This window comes from Eurypyga helias, unplaced genomic scaffold, assembly GCF_000690775.1.
Source record: "Eurypyga helias isolate BGI_N326 unplaced genomic scaffold, ASM69077v1 scaffold1331, whole genome shotgun sequence".
NCBI lineage: Eukaryota > Metazoa > Chordata > Aves > Eurypygiformes > Eurypygidae > Eurypyga > Eurypyga helias.
The window spans coordinates 11,215-22,840 of NW_010228706.1; the positions used below are offsets into that span (position 1 = coordinate 11,215).

Here is an 11,626-nt window from a genome sequence, read left to right on the forward strand (position 1 = left end):
CCAGAGCAAGCGGAGAAGCTGTGCTACGGGAGTCTGTAGATGTTCACATTTCCTGCATGGCTTTATATCCTTATGACCCCTGCCCCCCCGAGCTGCATCATCCCAGGCAAATTTGGGACAGCATCCCCTCGCTGGGCTCCTGACACGCTCTGGGGAGGCGGACAAAGGCAGGTGCCCACTGTGTTGGGAAGTTGCACAGCTGAGTTTCTTGCTGTGCAGCAGGAAGCTGGAGCCCCAACTCTGCAGTCACCTCCGAAGGCTGAGCATCCCCAGGGAACAGACAGACCCCTTGAGGAGCCCCCCCCCCAGAAAGCATCAGAATTTAAGCTAGGTGACTGACTACGCTGTCAAGGCTACAGCACCAAACTGTGACTTTGAGATCTTTGATCCATTGCCTTTTCAGAAGAACTAGTTGTTCTTGGAGGTGTTTCACCAGCAATGAAAAAAGGAATGGGATCTGGATGACTAGACACCACATTAATAAACTGCTCTTTAGTTTGTTGAATAAATTTACCCAAACAAAGGGGCACCTGCTGCAAAATCCCACAAAACGGGTGCCACCTCCTGACTCCTACTGAGTGAATTGTTAGAAATGGCAACAGGCGGGTGACAGCGATGGTGTGTCGGAGGTGAGTCACACCGCTGAGTCAGGCAAGCCGCAGCCGCTGGAGTTACCTGGAGCACCAAGCTGGAGCTTCCCGCAGTGCTCCACAGGCACTTCATGAGATCCCACTGCTAGCAGGTTTTGATGGCAGGTAGGCTGCAGGGTGCAGGTGTCTCCCAGAGAACCCCGCCGTGTTTCGTGACATACCCTGAGCACATAGCCTGGGTGCTCAGAGCCTACTGACAGCCCCTGGATTAGCGTGAAACATGAGGTTGCAGCTACTCCATCCCGTGTCCCAGGGACCAAGCCTGGGGCAGGGGAGCGGAAAGCTTTGGGGAGGGGTCCTGTCCACATCCCTACACTGGGAAGGGCTGAACGCAGACACTGCCAACTCTGTGTGGGAGGAAGATGTACCTTCACCTCCAGCAAGTACGCCTTTTGCTGACTTTTGGTCACGGCAATAAGCTTTTCTTACTTATTAAAGTTGCAGAAAAGCATCACACAGACCTTCCAGGCTACCGGTTTTGTACCTGTACCTCATAAACGCAATATTGAATATGCATTTAATTTTTCACTCTTTTGAAATCAACCGGCACCCTGGTCTCAGCTGCTCGGTAGAGGCTGATGATTTAACCAGGGTGGTGCCTGGGCAGGGGGAGGCGGGGTGGGGAGAAGAGACAACAGTACAGTGGAAAAGGGCACATTGCGTTCACTGGCCCCGGATGCCCCAAGTTCTGTTCTTCCATGCTGCATGTGCTCTGGCAGCACTGGTAGTTTCAGTGGGTTCAGTGAAGTAAACCTGGCTCGTGAGCAAGTGCTCATGAGCCCTTCGGCTCTGCCCCTTCCCTAGTCCTGACTGCATGAAGACAGCATGCCTGTTCCTCCCATCCCTAGAGCTGCTTGGGCGGCTGTAGTCCCTCTGGCATTTGGAGATTTTTTCCCCCCTGATGCATGAAAGAATAGATTAAAAATTAGAGAAATGTGGTGAGTCTTTATGAGCTACTCTAATACCAAGAAGAGTATGAACCGTTCTTTAAATCTTCAATTAAAACCAAAAAGATCAATTTCAAAAATTCTCCATGAAGTTAGTTGAGGCTGCTGCTCATGTCAGCCTTTAAGCTAGGGCCTTACTCAAGTTCTAACTGCTGACGGAGGGGAGCCAGAAGGACTATGTATAGCTGCATCCCACTGAACTGTGTTGATTCAAATATGCATCATTTGAATATCTGACTGAACATGAAATGACATTATTAATAACAGTATTGTTAACAAGCATTGGAATGCCTTTGGAAATTATTATCAATTAAAAAGTTAACTACCTATGTAGAGCATGTTACCTTCCCCCCTCAGTTCTCCTAGTAAACTTACAGGCTTATTATTTCATTATGGATCCCTTCCAAGATGTAATTAACTCCTCCGTGGTTATAATGCTTGTTAAAGTTTCAGCGTTGCCCTGCGGTTCCCGCTCCATAAAGCGGCACGCTGCCTCGCTGCTGAGGCTGTATTTGTGCGTTCCTCATCAGTGCCACCCTCCTAACCCTGTGCTTCCCGACGCGGCACGGCCGCTCTGCCCGTGCTCACACGTGGACATGAGCCAGCCCTCGGCGGGATCCCCAGGGCAGACCTCGGACCTGAGGCAGAACCACAGCACCTGCTCCAGCGTGTTGTGAAGGCTGCCCGGCTCGCTTGGCGTTGCTCTGGGTCCACCCAGGATCGTGCAGCCCAGGGTGACAAAATTCAAGTCGCCTTCTTATTTTTCTCCAAGTCAAGCTGTCTTGCCTGCTTACACTGCAAGTGGCTCAGGGTAGGGACCAAATCTTAGTCTGCCAGGGAGACTGGCAAATACTCCTAGTGCAACAAATGACAACAGGAATTTGTTAGGTAAAAAGTTAAAATTCTTAGTTACAAACACTTCCAGGAGGTAGAATGTGTCACATTGTTTCCCCAGCCTGGTTATGCCATTGCTCCGGATGCAGAGGGGACAGGGACTGGGTCACTGACATGACATTGTATTCTAAGACCTCAGAGTCTCTCTGTGACTCATTCACAGGAGGATGTGAATGAGAGATTCCGGCCGGCGGTGTGGGAGGGATGCAGGGAGGAGGGCAGGCACTGCCTGTGCCGGCTGGCCTGCCCCTGTCTCCCGACTCGGGCACTTTGGCCCTATACACTGAGTTTGCTGCTGCTGGTTTGATTGAAAGTACCCAAATCAAAAGTCTTCAGTAAAATGTAGAACATCCTTATTGCAGGTGCGTGACTCCCATCTCGTTAACAGCATGCTGTGGGTGTGTATTCACAGCTTGTGAATTTTCTAATTGCATGTTTGCAAATTGCCAGTGTGCAGGTCTTTGAATCTACTGTTGTGTTTGTAATATTTAAATGTTTGATTTATTAATCCTACCTCCAAAGTCTCTGCTAGAGTGGCTTGGACTTTAGTTTTTCTTCTGGATTATTTTACTGTTAATATAATGCTTTTCGGTTTCATCTTTCATCATATATTCTCTTCCTGTCCACAGCTCATGTTATTTAATTTCCCTGTGTTATCATCTCGCTACTGCTACTTCTAAAATCAAATTTCCTTTTTTTCCTTCGTATTTTAATGATAAAAATGTACTTATAGACACACAATTGCTGTATAATAGTGGGACTCCACATCACCCTTCCAATCATATATTAAAAAATGGGCTGGATTTTTATAGTATTTTGTTCATGACAACAAAAAAGAGGCTTAACATAGGATGCAGTCTAAGAGAAATATTTATCTTTCATATGCTAAGTGAAGTGAGATGTATTTTAAAAGATTCATTTGCACTGGAGAGAAAGAGATAGTTCAATGCGATAGCTAGACGGTGCTGCCTCGTTAGAACTGAAGTTATCTTTCCATATGGCTTTAGCATAACTCGATGTACCCAAAGAAAATTGATTTTCTTAATAATTCTCTTGCAGTACCGTATTCCCATCCAGAGATTTTCAAGAAAACGTGGGAGAAATCCAACAGGATTTCTCCAAGTTTAAACCATTTTGAAGACTACCTTCTTTACGTTAGAAATTTGCCATGCTTTGTCACCAAGGGAGTTGAGCGGATGGCAGTCGCCTGCGGTAACCATGGCTGTGGGGCGGTTGCAGACTCCTGGTCTGCGAAGGCAGATCTGCTTAAACCAACCTAGGTAGGGGAAACGTCTGATTTACCTTCTGTTCATTTCCGTTGGACCTTTGAACTTACGGGTGCTTCAATAGCACCCACAAAGGTTCAGTACCAGTGGACAGGTCTGCAGAGCAGGCAGGACCCCAGGCAGGTTTTGACTCGATCCAATACAGCCGTGTTTGCAATTTACAGTGTTGGATTGCCGCTGGATGGTTTTTTCCCTCTCCCCGGTCTCCGTCCCTTGCACATTGCCTAACTCTGGTCTTGCACACAGGCACCTACGTGGGATGCTTCTCTGATGATTCAAGGGAGAGGACGCTGAAGGGAGCCGTGTTTTATGACTTAAGAAAAATGACAGTATCTCACTGTCAGGAAGCTTGTGCTGAGAGGTGAGTCGTATTTTTTCACTGCAAGTTTTCTTTTTTCTGACAAGAAAGCGAGACTAAATTTTAAATGGGAAAAGCATTCATATGTTTAACATACAGCATTTCTGAAAACTGTGATTATCTCATTGTAATGGCCCCCAAGCCCACCCCCCACTTATGTACCAGGCATAATGTGCTATGGAATGAAATCCTCCTGCGGTCAGTCTGGGTCGGCTGTCTGGGCTGTGTGTCCCCCCACACTGTCTGTGGTGAGAAAGCTGGGAACACAGCTGCAGTATCAGAAGCTGGGAAAGACCCTGAATTTGGTGCAAGCTCTGACCAGCACCAGCTAAGAAGACACCTTGTCAGTACTTTTCTCAGGGTAAATCCAGAAACCCAGCCTCATACCAGCCACTGTGAGGAGAGTTAACTCTGTCCTGACTACAACCAGCACACTCATACCTTCAGACATGGCACAGCTCTGCTACCTGGCTTAAAGTAGACTATTTCACTGCTGCATATCCCTTTATAATAGCATGGGTACTTAGAATACATGTTCTGTTGTCCTGGTCAAAAATTACCATTTTGTTAGATAACCTTTGTTAGATATTTGTTAGATACTGCCCTGTAGCCCAAATCTTTGATCTAAAATATTAAAAAAACCTATGAACAAACTCACACTGCCAGAAACAGGAGAGAGCAAGACGACGGCGTGCGTGATAGGGAGCGGGGCTATTCCCAGCACAGCCCGCAGAGCTACCAGGGAACAGGCAGGCATGGCTCCTGCCACCGCTCTGCCTGCCCTGGTCAGCCAGGGGACAGTCACTGGTACCTGCAGCAGGACTGTATGAAAATATTTATTAAAAAGATGTCCAAGCACAAAAGAAAGCAGAAGAAACAATGCAATTGAGAGCTATTCCTGTGAATTTGCCTCCTCTGGTCTGTAGTGCAACGCAGTACACATGGAACCCATTGCTTCAGGGGTGCCCGAGCTGCAGCTTAACCCCGTGTCGCTGGCTTTTCAGATACAGAATGGGGGGGTTCCAGCCCAGTCCCCTGCAGCCACGCAAAGATGCTCCAGAGAGAGTTGTCCCTTGCATGAAGGAAGGGTCAGCTGTGGGCCTGGCTGGAGAGACCCTCAGGCATCCTCTGTGGGCATGACACCTGCTTGCTGTTGTTGAGAGAAGCCCAGGGAAGTGCTTCACCCTGCAAAAGGGACCCAAGGGTCTGCACACGGGGACCACAGGCTTCCGCTTCCATGCAAGCGCTGGCTCCTGCACCATGAGGAGTGCCCACCCAGACTGGACAGTGCTTCCACACCGCACAGGAGGCGTTGGCAGCCTGCAGCGACCATTCCGGGAGCTGGCGCGGTTGAGGGATGCAGGCTGTAGCTTGGGCATCTCAGGAGAGGCAGGAGCGCCCTGGGCCTGCTGACTGAGCAATGGCCTCGCCTTGGTTCGAGTGTTTGAAAATCACCTGACTGGACCCAAAATGTCCAATTCTAAATATCAGTTAACAGAACCTTTGTCACTTTAAAGTGTCCTAAGGATTTCTGATCAAAACCTGATGTGGTAGCTCTGAGTGGGGGCGGCACCACCCCCAGTGGTGAGGCCATCGTGTCTGCAGCACCAGGTGAGTGAAGGCAAGCTGCGCTCCCTCAGGAATGGCATGACCCTGTCTGCACAGCTAGGAATGAGGCTGTCGCTCAGACACCCACACGGGGAGGCAAAGGCCCCCTTGCCCTTCCGAGGACTGCCCCAGGCCCGGGCAGGCCACACTGGGCAGACTCTGACCACCACCACTCCCTGCCGTTGCCTGTGGTACCGGGTGGCTGCCCACCTTGAAGAGGCCACACTGGTCCCCCGGCCTGGCTCCATCTCTGGAGCAGGGCAGCAAGAGAGTGTGCTCTACGCGGGGACAGGCTCCTGCCTCCGTTAGGTGTAAATTTGGGAATAGAGGGGGTGCCGGTACCGACACTGCCTGGTTTTGTTCCCCACAGGGCTTACACCTACGCAGGCCTGGCCTACGGAGCAGAGTGCTACTGTGGGAACAAGCTGCCAGCAACCCCCGCGAAGCCTGAGGAGTGCAACAGCGAGTGCAAGGGGGAAAAGGGCTCCGTCTGCGGAGGGGTGAACCGGCTCTCTGTCTACAGGGTGGAGGAGCTGCGGGCAGGAGCGAGACGAAGTAAGTGGGTGTGTGACCAGAGAGGCTGCTCTCCCCAGGAGCGACGCTCACCCGTGGGTGGAGATGCCATGGCCGGGCTGAGCACACGGGCTGTCCCTGCTGCTTGGCTCACTCCCTTTGTCACCAGAGTTTGAAACAGCAAAGCACAAAGGTGCCCACAGGGCACCATGTCCATTTGCTGCCAGTCCCATCCCTGGCTGCTTCCCAAAATAGCAGCACTGCTCACCGCCTCAGTGGCGAGACGTGCCTGGCATGGCTGCTTCAGAGCTGCCCTGTGGAAAGTTAGTGTCACTGGGGAAGAAGCAAAATACTGTGCCAAGAGACTGCAATTGCAGTGGAATTTCAGCTGCAAAACTACTGCCTTTCACCCCTGTTGCTGAGGGACAGACCCACTTGTGTTTCAGAAACGACCGTGTAAGTGGGTGCCTTATAACGGAAGGGCATAAAAGCACTCGTATGAATGCCACCCTAGGCATTCATACCCTAGAAATGATCCTAAACAAAATAAGTGCTATGTGACTGCAGCAGGAGAGTAAGTAGAGGCCACAGCGAGAGGCACACCAACTTTCCTAAGCGACAGAAATGAGGCCACAGAATTTTGCTCTTCCATGGACTTCTAGAGCCGGTTGGGATTTTGTTTTGTCTTTAGATGAGAACAGTTACTCTTCATTCAATTAGGTACCATGGTAGATAGAACAGCTAAACCTTTGGGCCAACACAAACCACATAGAATATCTGAACAGCCGAGCAGTCTTTACTTTTGGCAATCTCACAAGACCTTAACGGATGTTATTTGCTGAGAAGAAGCACCAAGACCTTAGGTTGTGCCAGTATTGATGGTATTTCATTTCTTCTTAAAGACAAGTCAAGGTTTGTACAATAATCCACCCAGCTACATATAAATTATATATCAAAGGTACACAGACCTAAATTGCTAGTGTCAGGCTGACAGGCACATTGGCAGGTTTCCCAGGACATGCATCACTGTTTAAATCTTCAGCATAAAATATATATACATATTTCACAGGAAAAGGCAGCATTTATTTTTTTCTTAAGTATTAATGGATTAGTCATCAAATTAGTCTAGCCTGAAGCTAGATTTGTATTTTGTTTGCCCGTAGTAATACCTGATATTTGACTGTTTGAAGAATCCCACTGACACAAGCTAGCTGAGGGGCCAACAGAAGTATTAATCACGATGAACAAGTATCTTGGAAAGAAACTCTGAAACCGTAAGCAGCATCCATGATTTACACTATGTAAAATACAGAGAACAGACCTCGCATAAGGCTTCTCCTTGTGCAGAGTAGGTCCAGTGGCACCTCCATTTAACCCTCCTAGACACGGGGTTTGCTGGCTCCCCTCCCTGCCCCTCACTTCCCCCTTCCCACGCTGGCTCCAAGGGCACCGTGAAGCGCGCAGCTCCCGTGCTGCGGGACACGTTACGTGCAGCGAAGCTCAAAGGCTGCAGTTATTGCAGCCTGGGGATCGCTGTGGCACAGAATGCCCTTTTCCTCAGGGCAGGATTAGGCCATCCTTCCCCAGAAAGCAGGCAGACGTCAGAAATACAGCACGTTTCCAGTGTCATCCATGGGTTCTCTGCGAACCCTGCTCACTCCCCAAGCACTGACACAGGCAGTTCTTCCTGACCTGGTGAGACAACACTAAACGTGTTCGCAAACATTTTGTTTCAGGAATTAAATATTAGTGTGAGATTTAGTAGGAAGACTTCTCATAGAATCGTGAGAAGCCAAAACACTTCTGTTCCTCTGTTCTTTGGTGCCATGCTGGCAGGTCCCAGGGAGACTTCTGTTTTCCCCCAACTTAGATCAAGTTGTTTTATTTTCACATCTCCTGGGTGGTCCCAAAGATACAGCATTGCTTCTAGTAACTGGTTTGAACAGCTTCTTTTTAGATTGCTCTTGGCTTATGCTGGAGAATCTGGGCCCTTCTGCAGAACTAAATTTTTTCCTTCAAAACCGCACTGCACCTCTCCTGTCATCCAGCACAATACATTTCCCCATCAGTTCTGGCGAGTATTGTGTAAGGTAGCCAGTGGGTGCAGACCAGGACTCAGAAGACCCAAATTCATTCTCAAATCCCCCTTTCTCCCTGTTGAGTCATGGTAGGCAAATTCTGTCCATAGAGTTATTAACAGAGCAATGAAGTAAAAGCGTTTTCCACCTTTGTAAAGCCCACCAAATCCTCAGAGTTACAGAAATGTTGTACAACATGCAGACTTCTTTCTTTTCTAACCAGACACACGTTATTTTTGTCACTGCCATTAGTTCATCTGTGCAAATGCACAGCCTCACCTGGGGTGGTGACTTTCCACAACAGCTTTGGGTTTTCATTTGGTTCTGTCAGGGGACATTTCTCTCAAGGAGGAGGGAAAATTGTATTGCTGCTTGTTTTGGGCCAAATTCTGACTTCCATCACAGTGATGCAAAAAACGGAGCAATTCTGTCAAGGTCTGTGGCATTTATAGAGGAGCAGGAGAGATCAGAGGCTGATGCTGAAGACTTGAAGAAAGCTGTTCTCCCTGAACAGCTTACAAAAGCCTAGTTTAGATTTTGAAGGCTGCAGCAAACTCCCTTGCCCTGAAAAAACAGAGTGGGAAGAGAAGAGGGATAGCTCAGCAACTGAGCAGATGTGCAGGAAGGTGGGTCCCTGTGGGGGCTTTCAGGATTCATTTCAATTCCTTTCCTTTACTGGTGCAGATCATGGGAAGCTTTGTAGATTTTTTATCGGGGCTTTTAAGTCTTTCAGGGGAAAGCATGTCTTCAGAGGAAAACTGGGACTTGCAAACAATAGCAATGCCCTCCACTGGTGGAATTTAATTTAAACTCTTTGCTGCAGCCCTACTTGCAGTGGTTAGTACAAAGCTAAAGGCATGTGCTCCTTGCAGTAACACAGGATTTGCAACACATTTTCCTAGCATATGTCATGGTTTCTCTTACCTCTACAGCATTTGGAATATAAAATTTATTTTATTATTTTAAGCTTCTGAACCTAATATTGTTCTTTGTGAATGAGGCAGGATACTACGGACATTGTTTTCTCAAGAGAAACCTATTTCATATCCCTGCAGGGAGGAATGTTATCTATCGAGGATGTTTTAGAGCTCCAGAAAATTTAACAGACACCTTTCCAGCCTCTTTGATACAGCCCAATTTGACGGTGGAGATGTGCTCTGAATTTTGCTCCAAGAAAGTAAGAACAGTTCTCATTTCACATCCTTTCTTCTTTTTTTGTTACTTTAAATTTTAATCTACTAAGGGAATAGTAGAGATTAGTGCCTTAGAGCTTTGAATTTGTAAATGAGTTTCTAAAGGGCAAAACTCATCAGAGTAAATACCCAGTGATGCATCTGGTCCAGCCACTCTCGAGTGGGGAAGGTGGGAGGGAAAGCCAGTGATGCCACTAACTTGGTGCACAGAAAAGCCGTTCGAAGGGATGAGTGTCGACCATGAGGAAATCAATACCAGTTCCGTGTCACAAACCAAGCCCAGTGCCAGGTCTGACCCCAGGGGAGGTCTCGGTGGCTGCAGCTCACGGGGAGACACGTTGCCGAGGGCGGACGTGGGCTGGCAGCACCCAAAACTTGGCTCCGGTGCCCTCCAGAGAGCTGGTCTCCACTCAGCTCTTGGGCAGCCACGCGTGGGCAGGGCGGGGAGAAGCGTTCCCAGCACCCTCTGCTTTGTGCAGCCCTGCACACTCCCCTGCAAGGTGGTCTCAGGCTCCTTGGCCGTGCAGCAGCAGGCACCGCCGTAACTCACAAAGGGTTTAATGCTGAGGGATCTACACACCATTTATATACCTGTGTGTAACTGTTGGCTAGGAACGGGATACTATCTTAAATATAAAAAAAGCTGCCCAAGAAAAATTTAGCAGATAAGCACAGTGAAAGCAGGCAGACATTCCTGGTACTTTTATACAAATGTGGCTCTTTCCACACCAGAAGAATTATAGCACTTTCACTATACCCTACATAGCTTAAATCTTACTTATTTTCATTTTAAATGGAATCATGATGCAACTCCATGCCAATATATGACTACAGCAAAGCAAGAAATGAAGTCAGTCATGTGCTTACTGGCTTTTGGACAGAAGGTGAGAAGGGAGATGCTAACGTCTGCTGTCCTTGTGCACGCTCTTGGCCTGAAGCATCACCTTCGCTCATCCTCCACACTTACCACAGAGTAAGACCGTGGATTTAAGAACTGAAAAGAGTTTGACTTTGATGGATTTGGGTGCCCCCACAGGAGGGAATGTTTGGCCTCTGCTTTAGTGGTGTTGCTGCAGTTGGTTCCCTTCCTGCCCACTCCCATGGGGCTTATTTTTTTGTACAGGGGAGGGTTCACTATGTGGTCAAATTGAGCCTACAGCCACATTCAGCCTCATGCACTAAACTGAACATTCAATTACTTTGTCTTCTAGCATCACAAAACTGATTAAAACTATTAAGGCATGAAAAACAAATCTTCTTAATTACTAGGTAGAGAGGGAAAGCTTTTCCCAGTCAACATATCCCCTGTACCAGCTCATCAGTGTTTTAAGAACGCATCATGGAATTAACTGTGCAGCGAATTGCAGTGAAACTGCAAACATGCATACAAACACACTCTCACATCCTCTGTGCATATAAATGTTCAGTAAAGCAGGAATTCATGACCGATTCTTTCCAAGCTCTGCCATTAATCTATTGTTTAATGGGTGGGGAAAAAAACCCTTGATCTTTCTGTGTCAGTTTACCCACGTGTAACATCATTGTATTAATACATACTGATGAAGTGCAATTAATTATTGCTTCTCTATCTGGGAGAACGGTATGAAGTATCTGGAGAAGTTGTTTGCAGACCTGCTCAGACATGAGGTCAGTGTTTTTAAGCAGAGTCACGCCATCCTGGTTTTTGGTAGATTACTTTTCTAAATAAGTGGATTTTCAGAAGTGCAGTTCCTTCAAGGTTTTCTGGCCATGCTGCCAAAAAGTGGAAGGATGGGGAAAAGACCACAACCAAAATGTATCGCATTAGCATGACATTCGAACAGGTCAAGGATAGAGGAGAGCCGCAGGATGCAGGAAACCGTCCATCTCTGCAGAACAGCGAGTGCCTTTCCAGAGGTGGAGTCAAGGTGTGTTTGCCTGAGGAAGCTTGTGTGAGAAAGCCATCAGCAAAGCGGGTGTTCTGAGGGCTTATCCAAACAGACTCCTTCTGCACAGAGGGCATGCAGAGGACTGCAGAAATGATAACATTAAGGGGAAAAAGTACTGAAGGAAGGCGAAGAAAAGGTTCGGTACCTCTCTCATTTATTCTTTCCCTCACA

The 11,626-nt window shown here is 47.9% G+C and overlaps 1 protein-coding gene across 1 annotated transcript in view; it reads left to right on the forward strand.

Annotated features, from left to right (window-relative positions):
- WSCD1 (WSC domain containing 1) overlaps window positions 1-11,626 on the forward strand; it is a 22,389-nt gene that overhangs the window by 1,290 nt on the left and 9,473 nt on the right. Inside the window, exons 2-4 of the mRNA XM_010159996.1 lie at window positions 4,024-4,138; window positions 6,114-6,298; window positions 9,390-9,511. Coding sequence (XP_010158298.1) covers window positions 4,024-4,138; window positions 6,114-6,298; window positions 9,390-9,511 — 422 coding nt within the window. The remainder of the gene's footprint in view (window positions 1-4,023; window positions 4,139-6,113; window positions 6,299-9,389; window positions 9,512-11,626) is intronic.